This window comes from Dermochelys coriacea, chromosome 1, assembly GCF_009764565.3.
Source record: "Dermochelys coriacea isolate rDerCor1 chromosome 1, rDerCor1.pri.v4, whole genome shotgun sequence".
NCBI lineage: Eukaryota > Metazoa > Chordata > Testudines > Dermochelyidae > Dermochelys > Dermochelys coriacea.
The window spans coordinates 117,119,273-117,135,206 of NC_050068.2; the positions used below are offsets into that span (position 1 = coordinate 117,119,273).

The window sequence follows — 15,934 nt, forward strand, 5'->3', positions numbered from 1 at the left end:
TGCTTGCTTTTCAGATTGCAAAGCTAGACACACACACTGCTTCCCAGAGCAGTTGAATGAAAGTTCCTACCCAGCTATCATTGTAGTAGCTGCCTTATAGAAGGGATTGGAAAGTGAGGCAGTCTGACAGGCTAACAAGGACACTGTTCAAAGAATAGCATGTGGTGTTGAAAATCACTGGAATTTGAGTGGGAGACCAAAGGCACAGTAAGACAGGAGTTAGAATGATTGTGTGAAGACACACAAGACACTGCATAGCAATAAAAACTAAGTGCAAAACCATATAAATGTATTGCTTAGGTTGTCAGTTTAAACACAAAAATAGGAAATGCAATCATGAAGGTTCCCATGTCATCTACGTGATTATATTTATACACCATCGACTCAGTTCACTATTGGGAGAAGCAAATGCTATCCTTGACTTCTGCCAACAAGTTCAATCTTCTGCGTTGTCATGTATTTTTACCAAATTTTGAAAGCTTTTCAAAACTGGAAGTTATACATTAAAATCTAGTGGACAGTACAAAGAAAAATAAATTCAATACAACTTTAATAGGGACAAAATATACCACTGGAGTTTCTGATGTATCTTTTATGATACAATACACATTCAAATTTAAACTACCTAGCTTATCCCGCACTTTTCATCAGTAGATCTCCAAGCACTTTACAAAAGAAGCAAGTATTATTGCCATTTGACTCTTTGGAAAACTGAGGTACAGAGAGGCAAAGTGACTTGCCCATGTTCACACACTATGCCAGTGGCAGAACTGGAAATAGAACCCAGAAAAACAAGCGTTACCCATATCACCTCTTGCAATTACTTAATTCATCATCATCATCGTATTAGTCAAAATGAAGGATTAATGCTTTGTACAGAAATTAACCCTTCAAGAGGTGCAAGATTACCCATTTTTTCTAACGTACAACAGTAATAAAGCTGGGCATCTACAGAATTGGTATCCTGATCCTTGACAAAATACAATTAATGGACAGTTTTGAGCAAGGAATGTCAGAATGATCATACTGTAATCATATATAAAAATATTTAACTCAAGCCTGAGTAATTTATAGATTTTCATGGAAATATATGAGCATCAATTCAAGAAAATTCAGAAATCGGGGGTTTTCAAAACACCAGTCTGACACTGTGTACACAGTCCATTTTTAGTAGTCAAGCAACAAGACTCCAAAATTGCACACAACATCAAATCTAATGACTTAAAATGTATATCTAAATATACAATATGTAAAATGTGGGCATTTTAATATTGCCATGGGAAAATTAACTTCTGTATCTCCTTATTCTTTAAATTTACAACCATAATGCTATGTTAACAGGTTTTTGAAGGGCAGGAAGGTTCCCCTCAAAAACAAAGGAGAGAGGAAATCCTAGCTGGTCCACTTTGGAATGTGTACTAGGACATTTGTACAGCTCCACAGATTTCAAACTACACTACTATCTACATACCAAAACTCAAGTGTAGCATAATAATTCAGCAATTACATCGTGTACATGATGAATTAAAAAACAGCCAAGTTTGGGCATGCACAGTACATATTTTTAAAAATAACTTCATTAACTATTTATTTTCCAAACTGTTATAAACAGCAACAAGTTACTCACTGTGGGCCAGCTACAAATGACACTTTAATATTTAGCCAATTGAGTTGACTGTGTGCAAAAAAAACTGATTTTTGTTCGGAGTGGGATAATGTACATATACACTTATCAGTTAACTAAATCTGAACAGATTTTCCTTAAACAATAAAAAATGCAAACATCAAACATTGTAAGCTTCAGCCCCAAAAGGGTTTTTTTAAGATTGAAAACATTGATTTATAATAAAAATGTTTCTAGCCTTACAGAATCAGCTACTGCAAGAGTTGCTCTAGAAAGTAATGCTGAAAAAAGGTTCCATTCTTTGACAGGCTAGTACAAGGTCCCCTTCTTGTCTTATGTCTCCCTCTCACCTCTCCCCTTGGACGATACCACATGATGTAATACAAGGATTCATCTTGTAGTAGATTGAATAAGTCCATAATTAATAGATTGCAACACATGAATGAACTAGAGTTTTGTTTCATTCAAAACTACAGGTTTCCAGACCTAACCCCATCATATAAAAGTCAGGATATAACAACACTATTTCCCGCATTTTCATCCTTTTTCTATTTGGAAAAAAACATGTCTTTAAAAGTGCAAAAAATGCTTCTCGTTCCTTACAAAAAAGTATTTCTTCAAGAAGTCCTGCAGTTCTTGTTACAGGCCACTGCAATATTGAAATAATGCTTCAGAGTGTTCTTTTGATCTGCTCAGGGGAATGGAATCCTAAATCAGCTTTTCAAATCTGTCAGTGATGTTGTGGAGGTTTTAATCCTGTAAGCCTCCAAATTAGATGGCCAGTGTATAACACATATGGGTATCCTACAACCAACCATTTAAAAAGCAGTTGAAGTGAGCTGCTCACAGCTGTTAAAATTGAACTTGGGTGTCATCTTTGTAATGTTATTGTATGTGGAGAATTAAAGGCTGGTGGTAGTAACTGTAGTTCTGAGGGAGACAGTGTTTGTCTGGGTGGCATTTGGTATCGTACATTTTTCCAGAATTTTGTACTTGCCGAATGAGATCTCTCTGTGAAGTCCCCTTTCCATCTGATGGCCCCATGCTTTTGCTTAATATATTTGATGGATTCTGGCATGTTTGTGTAATCCTTTATTTTATCCAGTTCAATTAGAATAACTTTAATTCCATCACGGATAAGAGCGTTGTACACAGCCAGTTGCTGTTCAGAAGTATCGTCTAACACACTATAACAGGATGATTCTGGTACTAACACAATTATCACTCTTCTACTTTGGTTGATTTTTTCATCAGCGACATTGACCACAGCTGTAAACAAAGAAAAGCAGAGAGAGGTTTTTTTACTCCTGCAAAAGCTTATACAATGTTTGTTACGTTCATATTGTGGCTGTTTAGTTTTCAGAAACAAAGATGTCTTACTTGTCTCCTTACTCCATATTATTCACTGATATTAAACCTATAGCTGTAAAAAGTTGGCACTGTTTAAAAAAAGCACATTGATTCCATACATATATCTTTAGATAAAGCTACCAAATGTCATTAATATACTAATGACATGTAACAGGATTGCTTGCCCCTGTGCTTTACAGCCTGGGGCTAAACCAGCCGTGATTACAGGACAAGCCACACCTGAATTGAATCAAGTGATCCCAGGGTAAAAGGCATCAGAAAGCTGCAGGGAAGGGGCTCCTGCAGAGTGAAGCTGTGGGGGAGTCTCCTGCAGTGGTCCCTGAGGAAGGCACAGTTCCTGAGGGAAGAGAGGCTGTGCCCAGCTTAAGCCGGGGGCGCCAGCGCCATGTTATTGTGATTGTTCTAGAACTCTGATAATTTAATAAAAAGGCCCAAACCCAAGAAGGGCTGTGATTGAACGAGACGGCATGGAGTTTGCTGAAAGAGTCCTGAAGAGGAGGAAAACCGGGGCAGGCCGCTGCAGAGGCATCCACTGGCCACAAGAGGGTGGTTGGGTAGCAGTTGGCCCTGGTACACTAAGTATGTTGCAACTAGATCATCAGGAATAAGTATCAGTGTGAAAAAACTCAAATTCCTATGAAAACTAAAGCAAAAATACTCTGCCTTAAATCGTGCCCTGCAGACGGCTCAAGGAAGTAAATTTCAAACAGGAGGACTCCCACCCATGAAAAGGCCTGCTAACATGACTAGAAAGTTCTAGGAAATGACAGCAAAAGCACACCAGCCAATCCGAGGCCTGGCCTACACTACAGAGTTAGGTTAACGTATGGCGACTTTGTAAGGGTCTACACTACAACGTAGCTCCCGCTGATGCAAGTCGCATGCTATACTGACCTAGTAACTCCACCTCCGTGAGAGGCATAGCACTTAGGTCGATGTAGTTAGAGTGACACTGTGTCTGTGTAGACACTAAATATCAGAGTAGCCGTGTTAGTCTGTATCCACAAAAACACCAAGGAGTCCGGTGGCACCTTAAAGATTAACAGATTTATTTGAGGAGAAGCTTTAAGTGGTTTTTTACCCATGAAAGCTTATGCCCAAATAAATCTGTTAGTCTTTAAAGTGCCACCAGACTCCTTGGTGTTTTTGTGTAGGTACTGCATTACTTACATCGATTGTTGGCTGTCAACCCCAAGCGGGGCTCACGGTTGGGGCCCAACATCCCCCACACTGCCCTACTTAAGTCAGTGCAAGCACTCCTGATGAGGATGCGCAACACCAGCTGAAAGAGTGTAGCGTGGACATGAACCACCACTGTAATTACTGCGGTGACTTTACGGCAACCTAATATACGTCAACTTAATTTTGTAGTGTAGACAAGGCATTAGCCACAGAGACCTAGTGTAGGGCAAGCAGTATAAATATTCATTTTAGTAAAAATAAGTTATCTGCATTACTAAGGATTTATTCAGAAATATGAATGCCTTCTGCTAAAATTATATCTTAAGACAAAAGCATGTGTAACCCACACACCTCCGGGGTATGGTGTTCTGTCCCCTCTAGTGGCATCAACACCACGGCGAGAAAGATTAATGAGTCTGCTCTACAGCCTTAGCTAAGAGGCATATGGCTTTTAGCTCATGCGTTAGAGGCTCACGCACTAAGCTCCAGAGATCCCAGGTTTGATCCTACCCACCGCCAATGACCAGGGTCTGTCAGTGTTAGACATGTTCATATGGAAAAGCTTGCTTTTCCAGAACTAAGCACGTATTGCTTACTTTGACAAACTTCCAATAGAAACTTATTTGGTTAAACAATTTGGAAAAAACAGACCAACTTTTAAGCTTGGTTTTAATTATTTTATAGTGCATAAGTACAGCTGAAAGTGTATACAAGACAGTACACGAATAACTCAGTGTTATCCCCACCTTCTCCTCAGGAAAGCAATCAGTGAAATATCTTTCCTCAATTTCAGTGCCAAATGTTAGAATCTTAATTTCAGCAAAATATGGCAAAAGAAACGTTCCCTTTTTAAAGGCACTTGGAGAACATATTGTTTTGCTCATATTTGGATTAGAGTCATGCATTTTCTCATCTCTTACTGATCTTTTCTGATACCGGACACAAAAGAGTTGCTTTGTAATAATTTTTTATGTTAAGTTGCATCATTTTGCCATACTTAAGCGTCCTCTCCCCGCTCATTGCCAGATGAGTCATTCACATTTTATTTGCTCTTCATGGGCAGTTGTCAGAGTGGAAAAGTAAAGAGGTACATTTGCCGGAGATGAAATGACATGCCAGTAGCACTTCCCTTCCTTTGCAAGTGCTGCTCTGCCATTGTCCCTGACCCTGTGGACAAGGAAGGCTGTTCCCAGTCCTGTCCATCCAATCAGCACACCAGTACCAGCTGCTTAGGCTAGCTACATATTAAAGGAAGAACTAGGAGCTGATCGGAGGAAAAGCAGACAGGGCTTTATGGGAGCAAGAGCACAGTACTTCCACATTACCCATGGGATTACAGAGGAGGGAGGAACAGGGATAAGAGACTGCCGAGGGTAATCAGGCTGCCTGGGGCAGACAAGTTTGCTTACCTCCATTTCGAGGATACTTGCAGCTCACCTTTGAGACTGGTGAGAGAAAACATAGAAATTCCAATTTTTTTAAAAAAAAAATCTTACCTTGTCCTGGTAAATCATCCCTTCCAAATATAAAGAGATTGTATCCACACTGCCTCTCTAAGACCTCAGGTAATATCTTTAGCACAAAGATATCTGGTGAGCAGAGGCAGCTTACTCTGTTTTTTGGATACAGCACATATGCATCATAGATCTTCCCATCTGAAACTAAACAAGGTGCACAAAATGATTAAGACCAAAAAGCTTATTTAATAAGAAAGTAAACTGTAGTTTTCCCCACACAACACTGCCATGGGCACGAATCCTTTAATTAAAGTTACTGTAGTGTGAGTAATTATACTTACGTTAGTAATAGTTTGTACATGTAGGCCTTTAATATGCAAAGGTGTAAAATTGATTACCTTTGAACTGTCTTTGCTCTACACTAAATAAAAAAAGAATCACCACCAAACTATCTGGTTCAAGTACAGCATATTATTTAAGTTCCAAGTTACTCAGAACTGGTGTTTACTGCTTATGACCTGAAGTTAAAAAACAAACAAACACTATTCAGAACGATCAGGAGTGTTATGATGCATCTGGAATAAAATTCCCAGTAAGGCCCGATTTAATAAACTTTGTACAACTCAAGTAATTACCTCAGTGCAGTTATTAAATACATTTTACTTCTCTCATGGTATATTTCCTCTCTTAGATCCTCATGATTGATCTAAATTCCAGTATTCTGCTCTCTTGTGTATGACATTCCCATTGCTAATGCAAATTCCAGGAACACAGAGAGAGCCAAATATCAGTCCAAAATAGGGATCTGAGAGAAACTGTCTTTAAAAAACAACATGTAGATGCTTAGGATTTTTCTCTGCACTCTTTTACAAAAGTGCACTTTGATATGATTTATTAATACTCTTCCAAACAGTAATTAAAGGGAAGGTAGCTTGAGGACATATTACAAGTGGAGAATACTTCAGCCAGCCATTTTAAGGCAAACAGCAATACAATACATCAACAAGTCAGCACATTGCTATCAAATATACAAGCCAATCACTGCCATTTTAGAAATCTGAAGCATTTTAAATAATCTAAGTCAGAAAATCTGCAAGTAGTTTTCATCATACATCTCAAAAATGTAAGTGCACCCACTTTGGGGGAAACTCCAAATGGGATCACTCTCACTCCAGGATCATTTCCTGAATGCATTCCCAATTAGATTTTAAATACTGTAATCTTTTTTCTTAAGCAAACACATACCTTCTTTACTCAGAAAAGGATGGCAAGAGTTCCGATACCAAAGCACAATGTCAATCTTAAGTAGCTTGTAGACAAACACAGCAACAACTATTACAAATACCAGTGAAACAAGTCCTCCAATCAAATAACCCTGAATGTTTGGAGCTGCAATAGCAAAGGGAAAAAAGATACATTGGAACTGCAGCATGTGTCAAACGAAACATTCAAAACATTTTCTACAATCCAACAATTTGGTCTCTTAAAACCAGCCACTTATGTAAAGATTCAAACCATGCAATCAGCAAACAAGAAAAGACTACAGATTCTTCCCATATGATTTCAACATAAAACTGTTATTGGCCAGCCTGCTAGTAAACCAAGAACGCATGCTGTCCTGTCTCAACAGAGGACATCTTTCAGTTAAAAATGTTACCATACAAATGCAAAGAAATCGCATTTCCAACCAGAAAAGAAATGCTGATGTTTATGCCGACAAGACAACTGATTCAGAATTCTAAGACAAGTTTGATTTAGGATTTGTCTACACAAATATTCAATTTGCAGCAAGCTAGGGTGTGAATCTACCCCACACTGTGTAGCTCTCTTTGAAACAGAACTAGTTCAATATTCCTCTAATGAACTGTGAATGTGCATCAGGAGGGTGCACCCAGACAGTTAATCCATGGCAGGCTAAGAGAGAGAGATTCACAGCCCAACTTGCAGTGAACTAAATCTTTATGTAGACAAGCCTTTGTTAAAAAATTGGCACATGGTTGTAGAAAAAAAGTAAGTAGCAAGACAATCCCTCAAGAAGACAAAGAAAAGTGAACACATAAATGTGTTCTCGTTACATCATATGCTCTCTGGAACTGGAACAGGAACGATCATTTATTAAATGACTGTCCTGTGTCTAGCACAGTGGGCGACCAATATGGTAGAGGTTTCTAAGTGCTAATGCTGTGTAAGCAGCAACAACAGAAAATTCCCAATTATTTGAGTGGGAGTTGTTAGCACTCAGCACTGTGGAAAATAGCCCATGTTTATTTAAGTGAATAAATATGGTTTTAAGAGCACAACTTTAGGCACCCAAACTTTGTTTGGGATATTAACAGAATGAGACCAGCCACAAGTAGTAATTTTGTAGTATGAACTATATTATAGGAGTATTATATTGTCTCACTTTAGTGCAATCTGTGCTCTGTAGTTGCATTAGTGGAGGATTAAGATCCACAGTCAGAAAGAGTCCCAAAGAGATGCAATATCTCTGTAGGGTCCATTCTCATGAATGAAGTTGCATCCATTGTGGAATGCAAGTTTGTCTTTTGTACTCAAAAACTGCTTTGGGCTTTGCTTTAAAGTAGTATTTTTAAGTCTTATAAGCCTCCCCACTCTGCTATGCCTTTATGAACTCTAGCTCCCTCTTCCACTCTTCTTTATGGCACACTAAGCCAGTGGTTCTCAACCAGGGGTACGCAGAGATCTCCCAGGGAGTACGTCAACTCATCTAGATATTGTCTACTTTCACAACAGGCTACCTGAAAAACTCTAGAGAAGTCAGTACAAATTAAATTTCATTCAATGACTTGTTTATACTGCTCTATATACTACATCAGTGTGCCTCAACCTGTCAATCATGATTTATTTTATAATTATATGGAAAAAATGAGAAAGTATAAGCAATTTTTCGATAATAGTGTGCTGTGACACTTGTGTATTTTTATGTCTGATTTTGTAAGCAAGTAGTTTTTAAGAGACTTGAGTATAAAAGACAAATCAGGCTTCTGAAAGGGGTACAGTAAACTGCTTATTATGTGCCGAGTCACAATGAATTTGGCAATAGGGACTTTTTAAATGTTTCATACATTCCACATTAAACAAAGCAAAATCTATGCTCTAGGACAAAAAACAGAGTGTACAACAGGGGAGTGGCATGTGCATGGAATTCCTATCTGTTATGGAGTGATAAAGATAGAGGGAATCAAAGAAGGAGCAGCAGCCACTGCTATATATATCCTCGTCCTCCTCCACACCTCAACAAAAGAGTAGAGATGCTGGGTTCGTAGAGTTACTTGTTACTTCAAAAATGAAGCAGTAGCCACAAAATTTGTGCCCAAATGCTCTTTTCTGATTCTTCAGCCTTCAGTTAATAACAAGGTGGACAGAAGCATTATTGAAATAAGACAATATAGTGCATAGAAGAAAGTAATTAACTGAGAAAATACTGTTTTAAAGGGGAAAAAGAGAACTTGAAAGAAGCTATTCAGGAAGAGGGGGAATATGTTTTAAACAAATGTAAGCATTTAGGAATAAATGCAACAAGGGCAGCTACAACTTAAGAGGAAGGAAGACAGCAAGAGTGTTAACTTGTGTAGTAATCTACCATGTCTGGACTAAGCTAATTATAAGTTTGTTTCCATTTATTTTTTTTTCTGAAAAATATTTCATTGATATTTTCTGAAAGGCTGTTGAATTGAAATATTGAGTCCAAAGTTTATTAAAACTGATAGTTTATTTAAATGTGGTAATAGAAAGAATGTAGAACATTAGTATACAATTGTAACATCCCAGTCATGTTCTGTTTAATGCAGAGCTGCTTTACACAGTTATAGCCAATTATGGTTGATACTAGCTGAATCTTTATTAAACTGTTCCCTTTTCATTAATTTCTTATTACATGATCAGGTTAGAATTGTAGTTATAAAATTATTTTATATCTTACCTGGGTGTTTTAGTACAACATATGCTACAGCTTCGCCATAGGGATGCAAAACACGACAGAAAAACTTGTGAGAATAATCCTTACTTTTCACTTTTGAAATGTTGAATCTTGCTCCAATTATAAAGCCACCTCCCTGGAAAGGTTTTCTATCATCACAAAAAAAAAACAACCCACCAGTGGATAGAGAAATTATATATTAGAATTTCAATGTGGACTAGGCAGACTTAACTGCAAATACAAGAAATTTCACTTTTACCCTCAAGAGTGTATTAAGCAAGTAGAGTTCAGGTCACTTGTGAGCAAACATTGATATTAGGAGTCAGGACTTTATAGTACAAAGCCTAGTGTCAGCAAAATGATGTACCAGTGCCAAGGGGTTTGAAACTACACAGATGAAACAATGATATTACACAGGTTGAATTATTGCCCACATTAGAACATTTAAACTTCTGTGGGAATTGCTGTCAGGTACTGTGCCTCCATATTTTCAGTTCTGATACTGTTGCTGGCCACTTTAAAAAAAATAGCTCCTTTCCATACCAACTGATCTTTGGTTAAAACAGATTTAGCTGACATTATGGCTTTGTAATTTAAAAGGTAGATGAGGACAGGCTGAAAACTGATTTAGTTGTATTGGCATCCCATAATAGTTACATACTTTACAGTAGCCAGGGGTCTTCGAGATGTTCTATCCATATGGATTCCATACTTGGTGTTCATGCACCTCAAACATGAAAGATCATATTCTTTTGACCAGCAGTGTCCACTGGGGCCATGCCTATCCCCCAAGCTTCCTCTCAACTCCCTCACCCAAGAGCATAAAGTGCAGAGCAGGACCTCAGTGCCTTCACCTATACAGAATCCCAGGGGAGTAGGATTCCATAATAGGGAAGGAGGGCAGGCCATGGGATTCTTGTGGACAAAACATCTCGAACCACAGTACTGTAAGAAAATAACCATTCATTCCAAGTTTGTGTCCACATGGTGGGTGCTAGGAGCCTTATTTAAAAGATTGTAGGACAGACTTACAAAAATGAAGCTTCTTACAAGACACAGTGTGTACCAAACTGTACGTAACTGCCCTATAAATTTCAGAAATAGACCACCTGAGTTCTGGTGGAATGAGCTCAGCTGTGCCTATGTGGCTCTAAGCTGGCTAGGCTAACTCATTAAGGTACTCTTGCACAGCTAGAAAGCCATTTTGATAACTTCTGTGAGGTTACTGCCTGATCCCTAAACATATCCACAAAGGCCATGAGCGGTCTGGGTGTTCCTAAATGGTTTTGTCCTGTTCAGCAAATATAAAGTGCTTACTGCATAAAGTGTGTGAAGTTTATTAGTAATGCCAAACCACACTCCAAGACTTTCACTGCCCTGCAGCAGTGTCCACACAGTGTGCTGTAAGCTGGTGTGCTGATGGTTCACACCTTGGTTTGTAACACAGTAATTTGCCATGTAGACAAGTCCTTGGGCCACTGGCTGCCAAGCTTGAGACAAATCTAACATTGACTCATCTCAGTTCCAAGAGGCTTGAGAGGTAAACTTAATGTCTCATTTCTGGAGTGATGTTCCTTTCTCAAGGAAATCAACATGTGGATCTAAGTAGACAACTGGGACATCTCAGCATTGCAGCTTGGAGTTGGAATCATGGCTGATGGGGTGCACTAGCTAAGGAGGACTGGAGGGAGGACTGAGCCTTAACTACTTCCTTCTTCTCCATATCTGAGATGGCTTTTATGGAGTACTCTAGAAGAAAAAAAACTTTAGGTGGCCAACTCTAGTGTGACACTCTATACCCCGGGGGAACACCTTTGAAGCCACATATTCATTACTGGTATATAATTGTGATATTTCATATAAAGCATGCCATGTGAGGTATCGTGGAAAAGATTATGATCTGCTGAAACCCACTGTTGCATCTAAATATGTACATCCAATGAAGTGAGCTGTAGCTCACAAAAGCTTATGCTCAAATAAATTTGTTAGTCTCTAAGGTGCCATCGTACTCCTTTTCTTTTTGTAAATATGTACAGTAACTCTTTGCTAAACGTTGTAGTTATGTTCCTGAAAAATGCTACTTTAAGCAAAATGATGTTAAATGAATCCAATTTCCCCAAAAGAATTAATGTACATGGGGGTGGGAGGTTAAGTTCCAGGGAAAAATAAATAAATAAATAAATAAATAAATAAATACACACACACACACACACACACACAGAGTATAAGTTTTAAACAAACAATTTAATACTGTACACAGCAATGATGATTGTTAAGCTTGGTTGAGGTGGTTGAGTCAGAGGGTGGGACATTTCCCAGGGAATGTCTTACTGCTAAATGATGAACTAGCATTCAGCTGAGCCTTCAAGGGTTAACACATTGCTGTTAATGCAGCCTCTCACTCTACAAGGCAGCACAAATGGAGGGAGGAGATACAGCATGGCAGTGGCTGCAAACTTTGGAAACTGAAAAAAGTGATGAACCCACGCTATCCCACTGGAGCGCACCACTCCCTCCACTTTCCAAAGTGCCAGGGGAGGGGGAGTGCATGTGTGTGTGAGTCAAAAACCATTAACAGCGTTTGTCCTGCTAGGGAGTTACAATTCAATGACTAACTTGCACAAGGCCACATCAAAGGAATTGCTCAATCTTGCCTGGGGACTCGGCAATGCCCACCAGACATGCCTGGACTTGTGTTCTCCAAGCACATAGACAAGGGTATAAAACAGAACCCATGCTTGGCCTTTTCTCCTCCCCCACCTACGCTGCAAGCAACAAGGACACTCAGAAGATTGAAGACTCCAACTGAGGAGACTAGCCCAGGTTTCAAGGGTGAAACCAGTGTACTATGAACTGCAATATCCAGTGGCATGAGAAAAACTGCTTAATCTAGATGTTGCCCAGTCTAATAGGGTTGAGAGTGTAGACTGCATGCTTATATTTTATTTTGGTAACCACTCTGACTTTTTGCCTAATCACTTAAAATCTGTCTTTTGTACTCAAACTTGTTTTACTGTTTTATCTTTACCAGTGAGTTTGCCTGAAGCACTTGGTAAATCTAATCAGGTTTACAAAGGCTGGTGTATGTATATCCACTTTCCATAGATGAAATGATGAACCAATTAATAAACCTGCATTTCTCAAGAAAGGATCTTGAGAAGTGCAAGACAGTATATTCCTAAGGTACAAGGCTGGGAGATGGGGGGGGGATTTGGCTGGTGCCTTTCTCTGTGTGATTCATGAGTGGCTCTGGGAGCATTCATGCAATCTAGCTGGGTATGTGGCTCCACGTGCAGTTGTGCTGAGTGATAACAGCGCCTGGAAGGGTTTGCTGCTTGTCACTAGCAAAGAATTGTGAGAGATAGCCCAGGCTGGAGAGTTAAAGGGGCACAGTGGTCCCACAGACCTAGACTGAACCCTGGGGATCCCGTCACACCTACCCGTTGGAGTCTGTTTGGAAATAGAGCAGCAGATGGAGCACCAATAAGGTATATGACCTTCACCTAAATCAAAAAGACACCTAAGAAGGCCCATCATTGAATGGGGTAGAAGCATCACAGGAGAAGTATGTCAAACCCTGGAGATTTAGCTTCTGCCATAGTGGCTCAAGTCCTGGTATCAAAGGGAGAGGGCGGGGTTCTGCACCTACCTACCTACAGAAAAGGATTTTATTAAGCCAACAGGGACATTAAAAGAACCAGCTTAACAACTATATTAACTAATCACTAACACTAATAGAGTTGCAGAGAAGCAGCCTGATTCTGCACGGGTTCTATCTTGCTACCATCGATGGCAAAAAAGAATCAAGGGATGGTTGGTCCCCTCCCACGAGTGGGGGGGAGCACGAGGATACCTAGGGAACAAGCATAGTCCCAACTGCATTTGATATGGCCAAATGAATCCAATTTTGTGTACCTGTGCACAAAGAGTAGGATCCATGTGAACAATCACTTGAAAAAGAATACCAGCTTCTACCCTCCCCATAAATCATTCTACGTGGTTCATTCATCCAGCATTTTTGGCTTCTCAGTGGATAAGCATTCTGTCATGCTCCTGATGGGTAGCTGGGAGGCATGTTGGGAAGACTCCTACTAATTAACACGACCAGCAACAGTTGGCAAATCATTCAAGCTTACACAAAGCTGACTACAGAGTCCGTTTATAGAAAGAAAAAAAGTCAGCTAACATAGCCCATGCTAACAGTGTGGCTCTGTCTAGCGATTAGCCCATGTACAGAGGTTTCTGAATTCGCTGCTGCTGTTGAACTATGGAAACTGGTTCTTCAGTTCAAGGAGTAAAGCTTATACTTTTAGATCACAGAGGTCTCTGGTTCAACCCCAGCTATCACCTCCTCCAGAGGCTCAGTGTTATATGTGCAGCAGCAAAGTATATCTGTACTTGAGCTCAGCCCCAAGTGCCTATCAGGATCTCATCCTTCAAAAGGGTATAAAGGAGGAAGCAATAAAGAGAAAGAGGTAAGACAGGATTAGGACAAGAAATAGCAGAGAAACAATCAGGCCAAAATTTTCACACTGTAGTGCCTGAAATTAGACACCTAAAGTGTTTTTTGGAGATTCCCAGGTATCCAACAGCTCCAGCTGACTTCAAGGGAAGCTGCAGGTATTCAACACCTCTGAAAATTAGGTCACCGAGAATCTATATTTTTAGGCACCCAAGCTGAAAAGTTTTGCTTGGGTCAAAACTAACAATAATTAACTTACTGCTGGTGCCTCAGTTATGTGGGACACTAAGGTTTAGAGGTAAGCAGGAAATGTTAGTTATTTTTGTAGCCTATGAGACTATAATACAACAAAAATCACTCACCCTATAAATCTAAAGGAAGAAAGTAAAACTAAAATTAAAGAATTTTCCTGAGGAGCAGGTTGACATTTAATATTCTCAAAAATAAAGTGAAATAAATAAATAAATAAATAAATAAATAAAAAAGATGAATGTGCCAATCTTCTCTAAATAAGAAAATGTGTTATGAAGCTTCAGCTTAATTCAGTGGCAGATGTTATGTAATTTGTGAACATGGCCACCGCATACATGCAGGCAGAGCAGCCAATCTTAAAAGAACTCAAGGAAACACCTATTGTATGTATAATGAATTGTTCCCATACTGGAAACTGGGGCTGGTTTTCCACTGGGGCTGGTTGAGAGCAGCCTGTAATCTATGGATGAAAAGTGCTAAGTATTATCATGCTATTATGAATTTCCAAAATCTAGATAAGCTGGCCTCAATAAATTACTTACAGAAAAAACAGGTAATTATTAAATGCATGGAAAATTTCTTGAATATGAAGTACTTTCAGTGGTCTGTTGGCATTCATTAAGGAAGACTGAAAAAAGTGGGTTTGTTTAGTCTGGAGAAGAGAAGACTGAGAGGGGACATAACAGTTTGCAAATATATAAAAGGTTGTTACAATGAGGAAGGAGAAAAATTGTTCTCATTAACCTCTGAGGAGAGGACAAGAAGCAATGGGCTTAAATTGCAGCAAGGGAGGCTTAAGTTGGACATTAGGAAAAACTTCCGAACTGTCAGGGTAGTTAAGCGCTTGAATAAATTGCCTAGGGAGGTTGTGGAGATTGGAGATATATCATTGGAGATTTTTAAGAGCAGGTTAGACAAACACCTGTCAGGGATGGTCTAGAAGATAATACTTAGTCCTGCCATGAGTACAGCAGACTGGACTGGATGACCTCTTGAGCTCCCTTCCAGTTCTGCGATTCTATGATTAGACACTATTTTGTCCAACAGTTACTTTTATGGATGATTCCAAATAATTTTAAATGTCACCAAATAATTTTAAAATGTTTTAGCGTTCAATCCGCATGCAATTTGATTTGTAAGAATACTTACTCATAGAATTGTTCTTTGTAGGTATCATCAAAGATATTAACATCCTCATCATTGACTTGCCAGTATGGATTCAAAGTACTTATGCTACTGGATATATTACAGTCCATGAGGACATGAGATCCTATAAAACATTTAAATGTGACAATTAAAAATCATGTACCATAAGCAAGCACGCTCATATGATTATGTAAATAGTTTGGGAAAGGACAGTTACTTAGATTACAGCAACTGTGCTCTTAGGAGGTGTGCTGTCCATGTGTGTTGCACTTTTGGTGCGCACACTCCCACCTGCTTGAGACCAGTGTCTTTTTGCCAGCAATGTTCGTTGGGGCTGCACATACATTCTGAGTGGCCTAGTGCTCCCCTACTGAAGGCATAAAAGGGGGTGTGGGGCCAACTGCCACCCAATTCCTTTGCCACTGCAGAATCCAGATGTTACAGAACTACACAGTAGCAGGAAAGAGGGCAGGTCATGGAATACATATGGACAATGCATC

At 39.3% G+C, this 15,934-nt stretch overlaps 1 protein-coding gene across 12 annotated transcripts in view; it reads right to left on the minus strand.

Annotated features, from left to right (window-relative positions):
• Positions 1–533: 533 nt before the first annotated feature.
• The window catches only part of LOC119852824 (interleukin-1 receptor type 1), an 80,551-nt gene continuing 65,150 nt past the window's right edge, over positions 534–15,934 (minus strand). For all 12 annotated transcript variants that reach the window (XM_038394666.2, XM_043514051.1, XM_043514241.1 and 9 more), the window contains 5 exons: positions 15,438–15,558; positions 9,578–9,723; positions 6,880–7,023; positions 5,674–5,838; positions 534–2,893 (listed from right to left, as the gene is read on the minus strand). In XM_038394666.2, the coding sequence (XP_038250594.1) occupies positions 2,496–2,893; positions 5,674–5,838; positions 6,880–7,023; positions 9,578–9,723; positions 15,438–15,558 (974 nt within the window). In that variant the 3' untranslated portion in view covers positions 534–2,495. The remainder of the gene's footprint in view (positions 2,894–5,673; positions 5,839–6,879; positions 7,024–9,577; positions 9,724–15,437; positions 15,559–15,934) is intronic.